At 43.3% G+C, this 17,865-nt stretch overlaps 1 protein-coding gene across 3 annotated transcripts; it reads right to left on the bottom strand.

Annotated features, from left to right (window-relative positions):
- Positions 1 to 123: 123 nt before the first annotated feature.
- Positions 124 to 17,197, bottom strand: ETV3 (ETS variant transcription factor 3). 3 transcript variants are annotated; one of them, XM_010381267.1, is made up of 5 exons: positions 16,922 to 17,197; positions 14,908 to 14,966; positions 14,070 to 14,307; positions 12,713 to 12,828; positions 124 to 4,902 (listed from the first exon to the last, which is right to left on the bottom strand). In XM_010381267.1, the coding sequence occupies exons 2-5, from the start codon at positions 14,951 to 14,953 to the stop codon at positions 3,767 to 3,769; spliced, it is 1,536 nt and encodes a 511-aa protein (XP_010379569.1). In that variant the 5' UTR covers positions 14,954 to 14,966; positions 16,922 to 17,197; the 3' UTR covers positions 124 to 3,766. The 3 variants fall into 3 exon arrangements, with proteins under 3 accessions (XP_010379569.1, XP_030792316.1, XP_010379570.1); XM_030936456.1 differs by having other exon boundaries at positions 14,908 to 14,963; positions 16,922 to 17,186; XM_010381268.2 differs by lacking the exon at positions 124 to 4,902 and adding an exon at positions 11,791 to 12,361.
- Between the last annotated feature and the right edge of the window lie 668 nt (positions 17,198 to 17,865).

Raw genomic sequence — 17,865 nt, 5'->3', positions numbered from 1 at the left:
TACCTGTACAATAGGAATAAAAAAGCATAAGGGTGGGTGAGCGAGGACAGACTTGGCAAATTCTCTGGCGTGACCACCCCAGCACAGTGTATGATGAACAACAAAACCAACTCTCAGCAAACATTACTTAAAAGTATTTTTTTATTTAACTTTAATTTCTGAGGTAAAATACTTTTTTCTTTCAACTTCCATAACAAAATACAGAGCTATCAGATACCCCTGGAAAAAAATATGTATATTATACATATATTTCTATAACATTACATCATATATATAATATATATGCAAAAATTTGAAGACTTTATAGAAAGCGGAACATCTAAAAGGCACTGCACAATGGAGTTAAGATTACTTACATTTTATGTACATATACACACTTTGCTTAAGCAGGTAACTAGTGAAGTCACCGTTCACATGTAAATGTCTCATTCACAAATCCCTGCATCACAATTCTATAACTCAAAGAATGCTTAAATACCTCAAAACAAATTAACTGGTAACTTTTTTCCCCCTAAGAAGAAACCAAGAATGGAACAGTTCTTCAAAGACTGAATCAAAGTTGTCTTCTAAACAAAATAAAAATGTACGTTCCATTACTGTTTACCAAACAAAAAGCACAAAAATTAATTATGGAATAAATAAAAAACAAGGGACAAACAGCCAACTGACTCTACCCACTTCGTGAGAAGTGATATATTTCAACTATTTTTTTAATGCTTCTGAAAGTTTCTTGGCCCACATAGGACTAGGGTGCAATCCCTGTGTTAGTGAGTTGGGTTTAATGCAGCTTCAAAATTAGGGTGAAGGGACTTGGTGAAATGTTTATATTAAATATTTCACTCTTACCCATTCTTCAGGAAAAAAGGTGAGCTCAGCAAGGCTGGATGCCCTTAAGAGATACTTACTGTTTTCTTTTTCTATAGCTAAAAAAGCAAACTTTACACGAAGAAGCTCTTGATTAATGAAATTTCAATAGATTTATATTTGCAAAATTTTAAACATTTGGCACAGCAAAATTTGGAAAAAATGGGGGAGAAAAAATAGGTCTGGTTGTTTCCCCCCTTTTTCCACCTGCTGCTGGACAGTGATGAGATGCTCACAGAAGAGAAAGGCCTGGCTTTGTACCAGGCTGGCGACAGGTGCTACCAGGAGTGGGCTGAGGGGAGAAAAACTATCTCCCACTCTTTTGTCCCAGGCAATGTCAATGACCTCCACATTCCCTGGTTCACTTCCTGAGCAACCCCAAGTTCGGCTCTGTATGAGGACCCTCCCCCACCAACCCCAACCCCAGTGTGCAGTGCAAATCAACCAACAATTTACTGGTGGAATGGCAATCAAAGGAAACAGTTAAACACCAAACAATTTCTTAAAGCCAAAAAATATTTTTCATGGAGTTGAACATTTTTCGAGTGTGTTGTTTTTCAAGTGTAAAAGCAGTGATGTTTTGTTCAAACAGAAGCAGCATCTAGGAATTGATTCTGGCACTTGGGTTCTAGGGGGTTACAGGTATGCATCATGGATTCTTCTCCCTCTTATTTAAAAAGGCCTCGTGTTTCTATTCCTGAGTTCATACCAACACCTGCTGGCTCTCCCCTCTAGCGGACTGTGGGTGGCCAGTCAGCCTCCCTGGTTAGATTGGGCAATGCCAAGCAGACATCCCTCATTCACCTGCTGGGCTTGCTTTCTGATTCAGAGGTAAGTCGAAGTGCAGAGAAAGAAACTTACAAAAGCACAACCACCAAAGGCAGCCTGAACGGGGAGCCCTGTGCAGCCTGAGTTGCTGGGGACCACTCTCTCACTCCCGTTCCTGGGGAAAGGCAGGTCACTCCATGGAATTTGAATCAAACAAGGGGGAGGACACCTGCCAAACAATAGTATGATGGACTCAAGTCATCCCAGGCCATCTACTGTCTCCCTCACCACGCTAACCTTTTCTGAGTCCCTCCCTCTCTTGTCTAAGCAATGTAGTCTAAAAAGGAAAAAACACCCCCCACGATTAAAAGACAACCCTCAAATGTTACTCAGTATATAGTTTGTTTAGGCTAAGGTGGAGTCAGGAATGTCTCTAATTGTAGACACCATCCCTGTGCCACCCTTCCTCTCATCAGATATGGAGTGACTTCTTCTCTCCCTGCTGCTACGCAGATCTGAGCCACAGTCAGGTACTGATGTACACAACATAGGCACACGTGCACACACATAGAAGGTGAGCTGCTGCTTCTTTCTCTCTGCCCCTAGTCCAGGCTCCTTTGCTTCACGTAAGATGAATACTTTCCCATTCCTCTGAAGTTGTTGGAAGGGAATTTCCCGGGAAGAAACAATTCCTCACTGCCTACAAACTGGAGTCTCATGTGGGATAGTCAATTGAACATGAGAATCAGAACGATCTGGGCAAATGGGTATGGCAAGAATGGGAACACCACAACAGGACAGATGCCAACTCTTTCATTCATGCCAGGCCGTTTGGCATCTGGTTGCCTTCTGTATCTTCTTTCCACCTCTTTCTTCAGTCTCAACAAACATCCACTTGTACCCCCAGCTACCTTCCATGTTTCCAGGTATCATCGGCTCTTAACTCCCACAAGCCTGCCTTTTGGCTACCCATCCCAACAATATCAAGAGGGAATGACTAAATATCAGCTAGAAACTTAGCCATGTCTCAACATTCCTGGATTATCTGAAAAGCTGTCCATGCCCTTTACAGGTTTATGGTGACAGACCCGTATCATCTTAAAGTATGTTCATAGTTAAGGCTTGACTTAAGAAAATAAGAGAACCAGACATAATGGAAAGACCTCTTCAATAATGTTGTCACGCCTCTCAGTGAATCTGCTCACAGTCACACTTTGGTTTGGCTCCCCAAACCCACAATAGAAAAGCAAAAATGAATATTTTTTTTTCATTTGTTTTGTTTTTAAAGGCATTGGGTTACTTCCTCCTGCCCTCTTTTCTTCCCTGAACAAGAGTTTACAACTCCTCATGGCTTCTTAATAGGTGAAGTAGGTGAAAAGTCTGAGAAGCTCACAGCAGGGCTTGCTGTCTCAACTATGCAGCTGAGAGGCTGCCAGCTCCTGTGCCTTCCCAGTCCCACTATAACTGGCAGTATGTTTGTTCATGTTTCCTGAAAACATTTTCTTTAAAAAGGAAAAGAAAAAAATGCCAAACACCACCAATCCAAAAAAACAAAAAAGGGAAGAAGAAAAAGAGTAACATCTGAACATTCCCCAAGCCCCACCCCAGTAAGTCTGAGATTATCTTATTCCTCCCCTGAAATAATATAAAGAAGCATTTCAGGCAAAATACTTAGTATTAATGGTGTCTTACTGCCCAACCTCCCAACCATGCCCTTTTCCCTTTTATGTATATCTCTTGGAGCAAAATAAATTCATTAATGGCTTTCCACATATAAATACAATAGAAAAGAAAAGTCTGGAACCTGAACTATCATGGGACCAAAAAGTATCTTGGCCTTTTGGGAGTTTCCTTGTCAGAAAGTGTAAGCCTCAACAGGAAATAGAGGCTCCTTCTCCTTTGAGTTCAATACCCTCCCTGTGTCCTACTCACCAGGAAAATAAGTGTGTTCATATCCCACCTAATTTACAACAGAAGATAACCCCATCCCATCCCCAAAACATAAAAATGCAAGTCTATGCCCCCAGAATGATCAAACCGGTTTAACTCCCTCCCCCCTACCCTGAACTCTTGCTACATAAATACATGTATGTATTTGATTATAGTATAAACAGCTCCTAATCCACTTCCAGTTCTAAGCATCAGCTGCTGCTGTTGCCAAGCTCTGGGGTCCTGACCCATTCCAGAGGAACTTGCCACTCTTGCTCAGCTCTCGGGCTTCAGGGTCATCATTCCAGCGCCGCTTCAACCGAAGCTTGGGGGGCATCAGGGCATCTTCTTTCTTCTCAGGTGCAGTGGGCTCTTTGCCAGGCCTGTCCTCACCATCTTCAGTCACCTCCAGAGGTTCTTCACTTGGGGTGCTAATGGGCACAGAGGGCCAGATGGGTGGTGCAGGACGGGCAAAGATGGTGCCTTTTTCCTCCTCAACGGTCCGGCTTGGCACAGTGCCCTCTTCTTGAGTGTGCTCCTCCTTCCCTCGTGCCGACTGCCTGAGGCTCTCAGGATCCTTTTCAGAGGCAGGTTCCACCTTGATTCTTGGGGGAATAGAAGCCATGGTGGGCACGGTGACTGGTGCTGACTCCTCGCTGCTCTCAACCCTCTCCCGGTTCTTCCGCCCAACTGGTGGGGGCTGCAGCTTGATGGAGAACTGAGTTGACTCCTCAGGATGCATCTGGCACTGCAGTGGTGGAACCATGAGCCCCGGGTAACGGGGAAAAGTCCGAGGACTCAGATGGTAGTTGAACACAGAACAAGCTTGAGAATGAAGGTAGTGTTTCATTTCCTCAGGGTTGAAGGAGAAGCAGCTGCTGCTGGTGAAAGGACTCAGGCCTGGTGATGGGCTATAGGAGAAGATGGTGGGAGTCAGGGAGAGGGCTGGTGAAATGGGGACATTAAGGACACCTCCGCGGCCAGGGATTGGAGAAACAGCGAAGGGACTGTGGGGGTCAGGGTACATCCCTGGCCTAGCAAACAGAGGAAGCATTATGTCAGGCTTGCGTTTCTGATGGCCAATCCCTCCTCCACCAATGGCATTCCTGGAGGACATGGGATCCACACCCCGGCGCCAGTCAGCAGCTGAGCCATCCTCCAGCTCTGAAAGCTCAGCCTTTCTATCAGTACCATTACTGGACTCCTGGCCAGAAGCAGTTAGGGAGCTAGCAGAGAACCGTCCCGGCTGCACATCACTGGTTGGAGAATGGGTGTCCAGAGGTGGGAAATGGAACCGGGAAGAGGCTGTTGGCACTGGTGGCGCACTCTGAGGAACCACACCTGTGATGGTGGAAAATACAAAAGTCTCTATCAGAGGACTGCTCATTCATTATCATCACTTACGCTAACTAAGTGCAAAATATTTAGTAGTAATAGGAAACAATCATTCCAACTGGACTGAATCCCATAGTTCTCCAACTTCCTAGTAACTACTGTTCAGCTGCTTCTACTCAATTTGTCATCCTTTTCTAGGCTCTTTACTGTCTTCACAGTACTCCTTACTGTCAAAAACATTGTAATTGCTTATCCATATTCTAAAACCTAAATTCCACATGGCAGGGACTTCCTATTGTTCACAACTGTACACCTCGCGTTCAGGGCTTAACAATTAGGAAGTACACAATAAATATTAAGTGGAAGGAATGAATGGGTACAAGAGCCTTCTCTGCAACTCTAAATATTGTGTATATATTACCTGTTTCAATTTTTAGCTCTGCAAATAGTCTTATTTCCGTAATTTTGGCCATATATATATATTCGTGTGTGTGTGTGACGAGGTAGAGGTTTACTGAAATATAAACATTCAAGAACATTTAAGATAGAAAATAATAACAACATATAGATATTTGCTACAAGAGGACATCTGATGTTTACTCACTGCCTAGACTACCCACATGCTATCACATTTTTCCTTGTTGGAATAAAGATATATTTCAAGATGGGATGTGGGGAGGGGACAGAGCTGCTCTGGCTGCCTGTACCTTCAAAGAAGCTCTGCTTGGGCCAAGGCCCCATTCCTGGATGCACTGCTTGGCCACATATAAAAAGCAAGCAAACCAAACCAAACCAAACCAAAAAACAAATCAACAAAACTGGAAATGACATGCATGTAAAGTAATGCCTTAAAAACTCAAAGACCCTGTACCTGACATACACAGTACAGGGTCTGTTTTATTTTAGTAAAAACTGTTTATTTAAGCTGTTTTATTTTAGTAAAAACAGCTTAATTTTTAAAAAGGCTACACATTTGTTAAGGTAAGTTCTTATTGCCAAGTGTTTTATCATTCCTGATATACAATCACTACTTCACAGAGATTCAAATATTTTTCAATCTCTCCAAATCTACATTCCTCTAACAAATTCTACCGAATGATCTCCATTTGCAACCTGCTTTTAAACATTAAAGAGGCTGGGAGAAAATCCAGGACCTACTATTCCTTCTCCCAAGTTTGCTTACTAAAATGTAAAGCTCTAAGTGATAACATATACTGTGCTATTTATGTCTACTTTTTCTCTTCTTCTCTGAGACAGGATTTCGCTCTGTTGCCCAGGCTGGAGTGCACTGGCACCATCTTGGCTCAATGCAACCTCCACCTCCTGGGTTCAAGTGATTCTCGTGCCTCAGCCTCTGGAGTAGCTGGGATTACAGGCATGGGCCACCATGCCCAGCTAATTATTATTGTTTTTAGTAAAGACCGGGTTTCACCATGTTGGCCAGGCTGATCTCAAATTCCTGGCCTCAAATGATCCACTCGCTTCAGCCTCTCAAAGTGCTGGGATTACAGGTGTGAGCCACTGCGCCCAGCCCATGTCAACTTTAGTGGCTCATGGTTCTCAACTTCCCTCAGTGGTCCTCCTGATGAGACATGAAAAAGGTATGTCTTCTGAGGCCTCAGGAACCTGTGGGTTCCTGGGAAGTGTCAGCAGCTTCTAAAATAGTGTCAGCAGGGTTCTGAGGCAAAGATGAATAAGGAAGAAGGAAAAAGGGAGAAGAAAAAAAATAGAAAAAAAACCCCAAAATTTTAAGCAAAAGTATAGTGATCTATAAGTGGAAACAAAAAAGGCACACAGATATGGTATGGTTAGGAACTGCTTCCCATCAGCTGGTGCCTTCTCCTCTTGGTTTAGCATACTCTGGAGTCTGCTGGTATTTGTAAGACTGTAGCTTTCTAGGTACATGTGACTGAATAACACTATGACAGAGCCTCATTTCCTAAACTAATGTTCCACAGAAAACTGTTCTGCAGGCCTTTTTTTTTTTTTTAAGCGTCTGACTGAGAGGGCAGGACGTCTGGCTTCCGAGCAGGAACCTTCATAGCGTCAGTGATGAAAAAGAGAATTAAATATGGGTGATGTTGAGAAAGGCAAGAAGATTTGTGTTCAGAAGCGTGCCCAATGTCACACTGTGGAAAAGGGAGGCAAGCACGAGACTGGGCCTAATCTCCGTGTCTCTTTGGGTGGAAGACAGGTCAGGCCACTGGATTCTCTTACACAGATGCCAATAAGAACACTGATGGAGTATTTGGAGAATGCCAAAAAGTACATCCCTGGAACAAAAATGATCTTTGCCAACGTTAAGAAGAGGCAGAAAAGGGTAGACTTGATAGCTTATCTCAAAAAAACTACTAATGGGTAATAATGGGACACTGCCATTATTACAAAACAGAAGCCTTATGACTTTTTTACATGTACCATAATTTAACAGATCTCAAAAACCAGAATCCACATCATGAATGACTGACAGAATTATTTTTGTTGGGCAGTCCTGATTTAATTAAGACTGACTTGAGGTTAGATGAGTATGTTTGGCTTTTGGAATTTTAATAGTAATTCCGATTTAGTAAATGCTCTCTATCACTGTTTACCCCTTCTAAATATATGACTGGACTTCATTAGTAATGTTCAATTTTTCACAAAGATGATGAATGCCATCTTAAAACCTATTGGAGAATGGTTTTATATTTAGATTTACATAACTGGTTATGTGAATCTATTTAAATACTGGGGAAATTCCTTCACTGTCTGAGAACCAAGCAAGATTCACCAGTGTTTTATGTTCATTTGCCTCTTCAAGGCAAGGGATGAATATAAGGTAGCAATGTCTACTTTATATTTTTGGCCTTAACAATAGCCAATCTAATTAGAATTCTCTGTATCTAAAATGATTCCTTTTACTTATTGAAAGGCATTTTAGTGGGTTTATGTGTAATATCAAATAAAGATTTAACATTTCTCACATTTTATAGGTATTCTATAGGATCAGATACTTATTAATTCTTTACTATCTAATTCAGACTAAGTTATAATTTGGGATTGTCTTTAAACAGCCATTCAGAAACATAACACTGTAGAACTGCTATGTATTTGTGATTGGAAATGGTGCTTTTGCCAACTTAAAAGGAATTAAGTAGAGGAAATATACACATTTAAAAATTATGCATGATTATAAAACTTAAGATAATTAAAAACAAAATCACAGATTGAAAAAAAAAAATAAAGCCACTGATTTCATCTTAAAATTAGGAAGAACAGAGGGATGACCTTGCAAATGATTTGAGTAGAGCCAAGAGGGTCCCAGGCCAAATGTATTCTTCTACTAGCCAGTTACAGTGGCTACAATTCTACCCTTTTTGATTCTTTTGGATCTTGACGTTTAATTAAGAGTACATCTACTCAAAAGCAAAAAGCCACTTCTATGTACTCAGAAGAATGAAGTATGTCCTGCCCCGATCCTGAGAGTATCTTCTGTATCTTTCCAATGTGCAGGAAAAGGTCCTGTCTCCTAAGCAATTTAGAAATGCTCGATTCAATCTAGTTTTTTTGATGTTGTTTTGTTTTTTTGAGACAGAATCTTGCTCTGTCACCCAGGCTGGAGTGCAGTGGGGCGATCTCGGCTCACTGCAACCTCCAACTCCCAGAATCAAGCAATTCTTCTGCCTCAGCCTCCCAAGTAGCTGGGACTACAGGTGCGCGCCACCGTGACTGGCCGATTTTTGTATTTTTAGTAGAGATGGGGTTTCACCGTATTGGTCAGGCTGGTCTCAAACACCTGACGTCATGATCCACCCACCTCCGCCTCCCAAAGTGCAGGGATTATAGGCGTGAGCCACCGTGCCTGGCCCAAAATCTAGTTTTTTATTAAAAAAACTAATAATAATAAACTGGAGGAATCTCAGTCTTTACCTATGTTAAGGTATACTGTAAAGGAGACATAATAAGCAGTATTTTCCTAATGCATTTAGGTGGCGTAATGGGAGGTGAGACTAGAAGCAATACTGGGAAGGTAGCATTCTGGAACTCTTACCTCTGATTAAATGGAGTAGCCCTACTTTTATATGTTGATATATCAAACCTAAGGTTTTGCTTAGAAAGAAAGTTTGCTGCTAAAAAAGAAAGTTTGAATATCATTGCTTTATAAGACCACCTCCATGAAGTCACCATGAAATTCAAGTACTGGGGTTGAAAAAAACTGGCTCTGAATCTCAGTTCTGGCACCTTCTACCTTGTAGCTTAGTACAAGTAGCACACTGGAATCTTTGACCCCCTCTGGCAAAATGGAATTCATAAAGTCTTCGCCTAGGTTCAAATCTTGGTCCTACCACTTACTAGTTATGTGCCTCTGGACAGCTTACCTGTCTGTGCCTCACTTTCCTTACCTGTAACATAGGTCAGAACAGGGCCTATTGTTATGAGGATTAAGAGTTAATATTTGTAAAGCCCTTAGAATAGTACCAAGCATAGCAAATTGCATGTCATTGTTAAAATAATTTTTTTATTAATCATGGTACAAAAATTAAACCATAAAAAGACAACGATCATTCAAATATGGACTATGTATTAGATAACAGCATTATATCAATATTAAACATCCTGGGTGTGGTAATGTTATTGTGGTTACGGAGGAGAATGTCCTTGTTCCTGGGAAATACAAGCTGAAGTACACAGGGACGAAATGTCATGATGTCTGCAACTTAATCTCAAAAGATTTAAAAAGTATATATAAATAGAAAGAGATAAAGCAAATGTGGCTACAATATTAACCATTAGTGAAACTAGATAAAGGATATATGGGTGTTTACTGTCCTTTTTCCAATATTCCTATAGGTTTGGAGTTTTCCAAAATAAAAAAAAAAAAAACTGGGGTTGTTGGGAGTAGAGAGGCATAGACTGCGAGGTATCAAGTCCATCCCTAACTGGTCTGTCCTGCCCCGATCCTGACAGTATCTTCTGTATCTTTCCAATGTTTCTTACGCAAATATAAGAAAATATTTTAATAATGTATTATATAGGATGCTTTTCATGATAAAATACACAGACCAGAATACCCCAACTCTTATCAACCCACCTTGTAGACATGATCTCACTGGCCTCCAGGATCTATATCCACACAGCTCTATTTAGGGTACTTATCACATTTCACATTGCATTAAAGCCGGCATATCTTATCTCTCCTGCTAAATTCTAAGTTCCTTGAGGTAAAGAACTCCCATTATCTGTTGAACAAATGAATCCCAATCTAGAGGAGGAATATATGATCTATTAAATAAGAGCTAGATTTCAATAGCTCAATCTCTCAGGAATTGTTTCCCGAGGAACTGTTCAATAGATAACTATTCAACCTACCCTGATCAGTCTTTAACTTTGCTGTCGTTTTCCTAATTTTATCGTTTGTAAAATGTGGATATCAAGACATTCACCTTACTGGGTTGAAGAGTTGAATGAGATAATTCACATAACTACTAAGCAAAAGTACCTCCATAAAGTAGATGTTCAATAAATGTTACATTCCTTTGTTATCATAAAGTTAATCTTAAACAACATTTGGCCTTTCTGGTCAAAAAGTTCTTTATAAACTAATGACACTAGTTCTTTGGAGTTGTCTATATCTAGGATGTGAGCAACCAGGTAGTATAGATAGATGTACTAAAAGAAATGGACATTTTGAGACTGAGCCTCGCTGTCGCCCAGGCTGGAGTATAGTGGCATGATCTCAGCTCACTGCAACCTCTACCTCCCGGGTTCAAGTGATTCTCCTGCCTTGGCCTCCTGAGTAGCTGGGACTATAGGTGACTGCCACCTGTATTTTTTGTATTTTTAGTAGAGATGGGGGTTTCACCACGTTGGCCCGGCTAGTCTTGAACTCCTGACCTCAAGTGATCCACTGGCCTTGGCCTCCCAGAGTGTTGGGACTATAGGAGTGAGCCACCTGGCCTGGCCTCTTGTGGCTTTTTGATTAGGATCTTGAGCTCGGGTTAAAGATCAAAGTTGGTTCAATTGCCTTCAGGCAGAACAGGTGTGCTGGGCCACTACTGTTAAGTTTCTAGATCGGATTCTTCCCAGAGTGAGGATCCAGGTTTCCTTGCCCTGGAAAACCACATTATTTCCCAGGGCTGATGAATGCCTCATTCCAGGTTATCCAAGTGGCTGAAGTTCTGGATTTTCAATAGATAAAAAGGGTAAAAGACAGAAGAACAAGATGAATGAAACACTTTTTTGGGAGTGGGGTGAAGGGGTATAAAAACCAACAAATTCTTTAAAATTGTTGGTATATACATCTAGATTCCCAATTCCTCTAGGCATACAAGGAAGGGGCAAGAGTGAGAAATAGAGGAAGCAAGATTTGAGTGGCTAGAACAGGTCTGATTTCCTAACGCCTCTCCCTCAGGCACAAGGAAAGAAAACAGGTTGTAATTAGAGAGATGCATTCCAATACCACTTTTTTTTTTTTTTTTTTTTTTTTTTTAAATGCATGCCCCAGGGACAGGAGGGAGTGGTTACAGAAGGAGAGATGAAACTGTAATGACAGCAGAGTCAAGCTAAAACTGCCCTAACTTGTTGTGTAGTAATTACATATCTGCAATGGATCTCAACATTATGTTCTCTCAGCCACACCCCCACTAATTTTTCAGGTTTCTTCCAGCTTTTCTGAGAAGTTGTATTACTGCATGATCAGCATTCTTTGCCTTAGCATACAAGGCCACAATGACAGAGTACTTACTGATGGACTGGTCAGAAAACAGTTAAATACAATCTACAGTAGTCCTTTCTTATCTGAGGTTTTGCTTTCCACTGTTTTAGTTACCCACAGAGGTCTGAAAACAGGTCTGCACAGTACACAAAGATATTTTGAGAAAGACCACATTCACATAATTTTATTACAGCATATTGTTATAATTTTTCTATTTTATTATTGTCATTAATCTCTTACTGTGCCTCATTTATAAATTCAACTTTATCACAGATACATACGAGTGGGGTTAAGGGAAGAAAAATCATATATAAGAATGGAGTTTGGTACTATCTGTGGTTTGAGAATCTACTAGGGGTCTTAGAGCATATACTGCTCAGATAAAGGGGAACTACTGTATTTTCTTGGGCAGGAGTATGATTTGCATACGGAAAAAAATCACAAACAAAAAACCACACAACAACAAAGTCTTTTGAGAGACTGCTTTCAACATCAAGAGAGAATGTGGGGAGCTGTGATGGAAAGCTATAACTAGGAAAGTCAGGAGGGGAAGCCCTACTGCACTTAACAGGAGAGAAGGTCAAGTAACCCCAGAATCTTTTTCTCTGAGGATTTGCTGGTGCAGATCAAAGACACTGCTTTTCACTGTAAACATGTGAACCTCCCCCTTCTCTGATCAAGGATGCTGTGGTTTTGATGATATTCACTTGATAAGGGAGAGCATGCTAGTTTCACAGAAAATCGGAAGTGTTTGTAGAAACAGGTTCCCATCTATGAAAGAACCATTGGGCTGGGTGTTAAAACTGAGTCCTGAACTTAAAGATCATCACAAACCTATGAAACATCATTCCCAAACAAGACAGTGTAATAGTATCTAGGAGATTACAAACAATATGCAGAAAAGGGAACCAACCAAATAAACCAAAGAAATCTATCTTGATACTGCACAGCCTGTAACTCTATGAGTGAGATGACTTGAGCGAGAACATTGAGGTAATCCAAAGGATCACATTATTTTAGTGTTTCTAAAATCTTCCTAAACATGTTATGTCTTAGATTTGGAGTTTTAAAAATTCTTTTCAATGCAAAATTCATTCCCTACCAAGAGAGTTTGTATCTTACCACTTGACCGAATGTTGATGAACGGGTAGTTGGGCATCACCAGTTTGTTGAAGTTAAATTTATAGGTAAATCTTTTCCCTTTCGTTTTATGAAGGATCCTCTTGTTGTAATAGTATCTGTAAAAACAGGAATGCATGTCAATTTATCTTGTAGCTACTGACAGCTTTCAATACACTTAGGTAGCCACTGAGACCAACAATTCTTGCTCTTAAGTATTACAAAAATCACTACCAATCTTTTGCAGCCTGGCCCTCCAGGTAGATCTAGGAGACCTAAGAGCTTAATTTTCTTACTCAATTTTCAACTCAGCTCCAGTTTTTGCCGAGAGGTTTACAAAGACAACTTCACTTTAAGATTCTGAACACCTATCCTAGCCCCAAACATTTTCTTCTCCATCTCTCTACAATTTCAATTCTATAGTCCATTTCCTTCCGGTTGCACTGCATGTCACTAACTGCTTAGTTTCTCTTTTTGGTCTTGCCCAGGTGGGGGCAGACAAGTCACTAAGCAGACCTGATGTGGTTAGTCTGGAGGCCTAAGCTCAAAAGATAGACAAAGGAATGTAGAACTGGTTTATGGTGGCAGGTCAAACAATGGCATGCCCTGATCTGGAAAACAGCAGCTAGTGTGGCCTGCTTCACCTTCAAAGACTCAAAGGGATGTGAAAGAATACAGCAAAGCCACTGCACAGATTGTACATTTCAGGACAGGAGAACTTTAATTATCTGGAACCTTTAGTCTTACATCTATGCAGTAGCAGAGGTCATAAACTACCTTCTAGCCCCTTGAGGGCTAACGGGCTATGAAATTTAAGACCGACAAGGGGAAAAAAGAACCTGAGAAAACTTATAGTGATCAATCTTTAGACATGTTGCAGCAGACTATGGACAACTTGAGCTCACAGACACAGTTCCTGAATAGATAGGTCAGTATCATTGAATCTTCCTCCCGTGACTTGCTTCATCCTTTTCTAAGTTTCTTCCAGGAGAGCCCAAAGAAAGAAATTCTGACAGATTCTAATAGAGAAGTCTAAATTAATCTTTTGGATTATAAATGAGCTCCAATCCATGCTTCACCATATACTCTCGCCCACTACAGAGCAGAATCGGCTGTCTGTCAGGATCCAGTGCCAGCCACATTGGAATCCCCTCCTACATATAACCAAAGATACGCCTTTTCTCCTCCTGTGCCTATGCTACTCACATTCAACAGCTCTTCTACTCCCACTTTAAAGTGACACATTATTCACTAAGATAGTGTAGTCTTTTATTACCTGATACCCTTTTATCTAGCATTCACCAAACAGCTTAGTCTCCTTCCAATCTGTTAACACAGATTTGAGAATCCTTTCCCTTACCTGAGGGCCCGGCTCAGCTTGTCATAATTCATCTGTGGTTTACATTTCCTGCGGCCCCAGAGGCGGGCCACCTCATCTGGATCCTTGATGACAAATTCCCCGTACTCTCCCTGCTGCCAGGCGATGACATGGCGGAACTCTTCCTTCTGCAGCAGCTCCAGGATGAAGTGCCACAGCTGGATCTGCCGGGAGCCTGGGGACGACTCTGTTTTGTAGGCCCAATCAGGAAACTGATACCCTTTCATGTGAGAAGGTCAAGATTAAGCTAGTTAAGAGCTAGGTACATACATACCAGCAACCCCAACTGCACATTCCACTGCTCTGAATCTAGAGTGCTTTGCAAACATGCTGTAAGTACTCTCAGTCAGCTGGGCCTAACCACAATGGGGAGAGGAAAGCAGAGAGAAGTCACCTATCCTTGTGGCAATCATTAAATCTGATAAGAGTTGGGCAGCAGCAACCAGATGTCCTAATCTTACCATTTCATACATTACTAAATCTCACACCTACTTTCTATGAGGACATGAAAGTGCTAAAGGGAACAAACAGGAAAGATAAACTAATGTTTTAGGAAAATACAGCTGAAAATTCCTTTTCCCTAAGGTTGGAACTGTGTCTCTAACAGCAAAGAGACTCCAAAGCTTGGGATATGGGTGTGGTGACCAGACATGTTAAATATACATCCATAGGAAACAAGCCTACAACTGTCCTGCCAGTATCCACCTAGCCAAGAGGCTGTCAGTCATGGTCTGACATTTGTGAACAGAGCTCAAGTTGAGAGAACAGGAACCACTGAGGGACCTTCCAGGTACATCAGAGATGATTAACTTCTGCTCACCTCCACCTCCTTCTGGCTTTTCCACGATGCTACAGCCGGCTTTCATTTTCACCCTCCTGCTGAGAGACACAAGCCACACAATTACTCTAAGATGCTATTTTATTTAGTATCCTGTCAAAGTTTTCTGGCAGTCTTTCCCCAAACTTCCTTTCCCCTGTTCTTTCCTTATGCAACTCTCTTTCTTTCAAACATGTCACCTCCAAACTGCTACTCCCCAAATTATCAAATGATGGGCCTCAGGTCATCAGCTTCAAAAGTCGTAATTATCTCTCACCTGACTTTAAACCACAAAGTGTAAACACTATCTTTAATATTTGCTTTCCTCCTCCTGACCAACCCTTCAAATGTACAAAAATAAAAATAAAAAAGGAGGGTACAGTGAAATGGGTCCAAAAATGCAGCCCAAACAAGTCAAACAGTTTGTCTTCTATTACTAGACAAGCCCACATGCCAAGATACACAAGCCTGAGTTCACCCAGATGTACCAGTTTAAAGGGTGAAAAAAACCCAAATCCATCTGATTCCCACTCAAGAATGAACATCTGATTTTGATTTATTTTGCTGAATTATGTGAGATGGGAGAAGGAAGATTCTTCCCAGTCAGAAACTGCTCCCTCCTCCTTGAAAAATACCCTGGGATATAGGAAGTAAACACATCATATGTACACTTACTCTATACAAAAAACACACACAAACTCCTAAAAAGTTTTTGAGAAAAATTATACATTTTCTCCATTTAACAGGAAGGGGTGAAAAGCAGGCATTTCTGAAGCCCTTCTGGCCAGTGAGTGGAGGGAGTCTTGCTGCGATTTGAATTCATTCCATCCAGATTTACAGTTCCTCAATAAATTTCCTGTTCCTCCCAGCAAGCAGCTTTGTGTCAATCACTTAGCAAAAAGGAGGGAGGGGTGAAACTGCCAGAGGGACATGGAGGCAGGAGAGAGCAGATCTACCCTCGCAGTTCCCCAGGGTGGATGACAGGCCCTTAGCATCCACATTAGCAGGAATCGAGAGAATGCAGGTGCCTAAGTGGCCCCCGGGTAGGGACAAATTCCTTATCTTGGAAATCTCACCTAACCTAGGATTCCTCTAGATCTTTTGAATATTTTTTCTCACCAAACACATTAAGGAGACCAGCCAGTGTCAGTCTACAGAACTACTAGCGGCCGAGGACAAGATAAACATCCCAAAGGAAGGAGAAGACAGACAAGGAAAACACACACACACACACACACACACACACACACACACACACGAGATATACAATAACAAGGCACCGGGGCTGAGGCAGGAGCTTCCTCTTCCATCTTAGTGACAATGAGGGAGGAAAAACACGAATTTCCCCACTGCTCCAGGAAGCTGCCCTGGACTCTTAACTCCTAGGATGTGCTGTCGGATCGTGAGGCCTTTTACCCTGTCACAGAACTCCCTCCAACCATCACGACTCTGAGGTTCAAATCCCGTTGCAACAATGACCTGACAAGGAAGCCCTCTCTTGACACTCCAGCTCTCCAATTTTCCCCATAAAAGTCCCTTTCCCAGGAGCCCTGAGGCGCCTCTGCACGCCTTTCGCATATTCACTGCAAGGACACTTCATCCAAGCAGGGCCACTCGTCTCAACTCTGCAAACCACAGGACCCCTGCCCTTCCTCTGATCGCGACCACTCCCCGAAGAGTGAGGCATGCACAGTCTGGCGCTGCGGATTTCCCGCAGCAGCTCCGGGTCCTGGCTTCCACAGGCCCCAGAACCTCCTTGCCATTCACCTCCCGGGCTGGACCTCCCTTAACCGTGGCCTCAGGGCTGCGCGGGGCCACCGCATGAACGCTGACCTGGGTCCCTGTCGCCCCTCAGACAGACACGGGCTCCCACCCTCCCCCGCCCCCCGTACTGGGTGAGGCCCAGCTGGTTGGGTACGCGGCCCGGCGGCCGGCCCCGATCCCAGGGACGCCATCCCCGCCGGGATCCCAGATCCGACCCAGACGGCCCGGCGGCCGAGGCGAGGCCGGGGCTCACCTCTTCCCGGCACGGTCCGTCTTCAGTCCGGTCTCCTCCGCGGCGTCTCCGGCTCCTCCTCATCCACCCCAGCAGGAAGTGACCTTCTCGGCTGCTGTCGTCACTTCCATCCTCAGCAGAAAGGGCGGGGGAGGAGGAGGCGCCCTCCCGCCGGTTCCCAGCCTCACCTCGCCGCACCCAGCCGCGTCTCCCTTTCCTTTCTCCTTTCAGCAGACGCCGACTTCCGCCCGCACTCCGCCCCCTGCGCGCTCCTCCCGACACGCATCCCGCGCATCCGCCCCGGCGCGGCCCGTGCGTCACGCTGCGGGGGCACGTTACGCACGCTCGTGGCGGGCCGGCTGGCTGCTGGGCCAGGGTCCTGCAGACGCTGGGGGGTGACGCGGCGCGAGAGGGCGCTGGGCTGGTACATGCTTCCCCCGCGAGTTCCGCGCAGTGAGGCAGAACGGAATTTGCGGGGCGAGGCGCTGCCCCGGGGTCCCACCTCCCGAGGGGAGGGGACCTTGCAGACCCCACAGGAAGGCCCAGGCGCCAGGAAACAGTCTCTCCCACACAACACAGAGGCGGCCAGAAAAGGGCCCTGCGACCTCCCAGAGAGGGGATCCCTCACAATGGGAAGACGGGACCCGCAGACTTCAGACGCAGTTCCCTACCTTTTAAGAAAGGGCCCTTTCATATGCCTATGAAAGAAACCGCAAAGCTTTCTCTGAAACACGTCGCTTTGGCATTTCCTCCCTGGGAAGACTGGGGAGCATGACCGCTTTCCCGCTAGTTCCCACCCTACAGCATTTAGTCTTAAGTTCGTCCCAGTCTAAGCAGCTTGCAAGTCCTCTCCCTAAGTCATTAAAACTCGTGTCCCCTTTTTCTTTTACCTTTTGTTCCTGCTCGGGCAATTACAAATATCTGTCCAAAGCATGTTTTTTTCTTTCTTTCAAGGCTAATTAAGG

Source organism: Rhinopithecus roxellana, chromosome 8 (genome assembly GCF_007565055.1).
Source record: "Rhinopithecus roxellana isolate Shanxi Qingling chromosome 8, ASM756505v1, whole genome shotgun sequence".
In the NCBI taxonomy this organism is placed as follows: domain Eukaryota; kingdom Metazoa; phylum Chordata; class Mammalia; order Primates; family Cercopithecidae; genus Rhinopithecus; species Rhinopithecus roxellana.
The sequence above is the reverse complement of the archived record's forward strand: the minus strand, read 5'-3'. Positions and strand labels throughout refer to the sequence as shown.

Coding starts and splice junctions, on each gene's coding strand:
- ETV3 (XM_010381267.1), bottom strand. CDS start 14,953: ATGAAAGCCGGCTGTAGCATCGTGGAAAAGCCAGAAGGAGGTGGAG. Junction 14,308..14,907: donor AAAGCCAGAAGGAGGTGGAG/GTGAGCAGAAGT, acceptor CTCACATGAAAG/GGTATCAGTTTCCTGATTGG. Junction 4,903..12,712: donor CATCAACATTCGGTCAAGTG/GTAAGATACAAA, acceptor CCACCATCACAG/GTGTGGTTCCTCAGAGTGCG.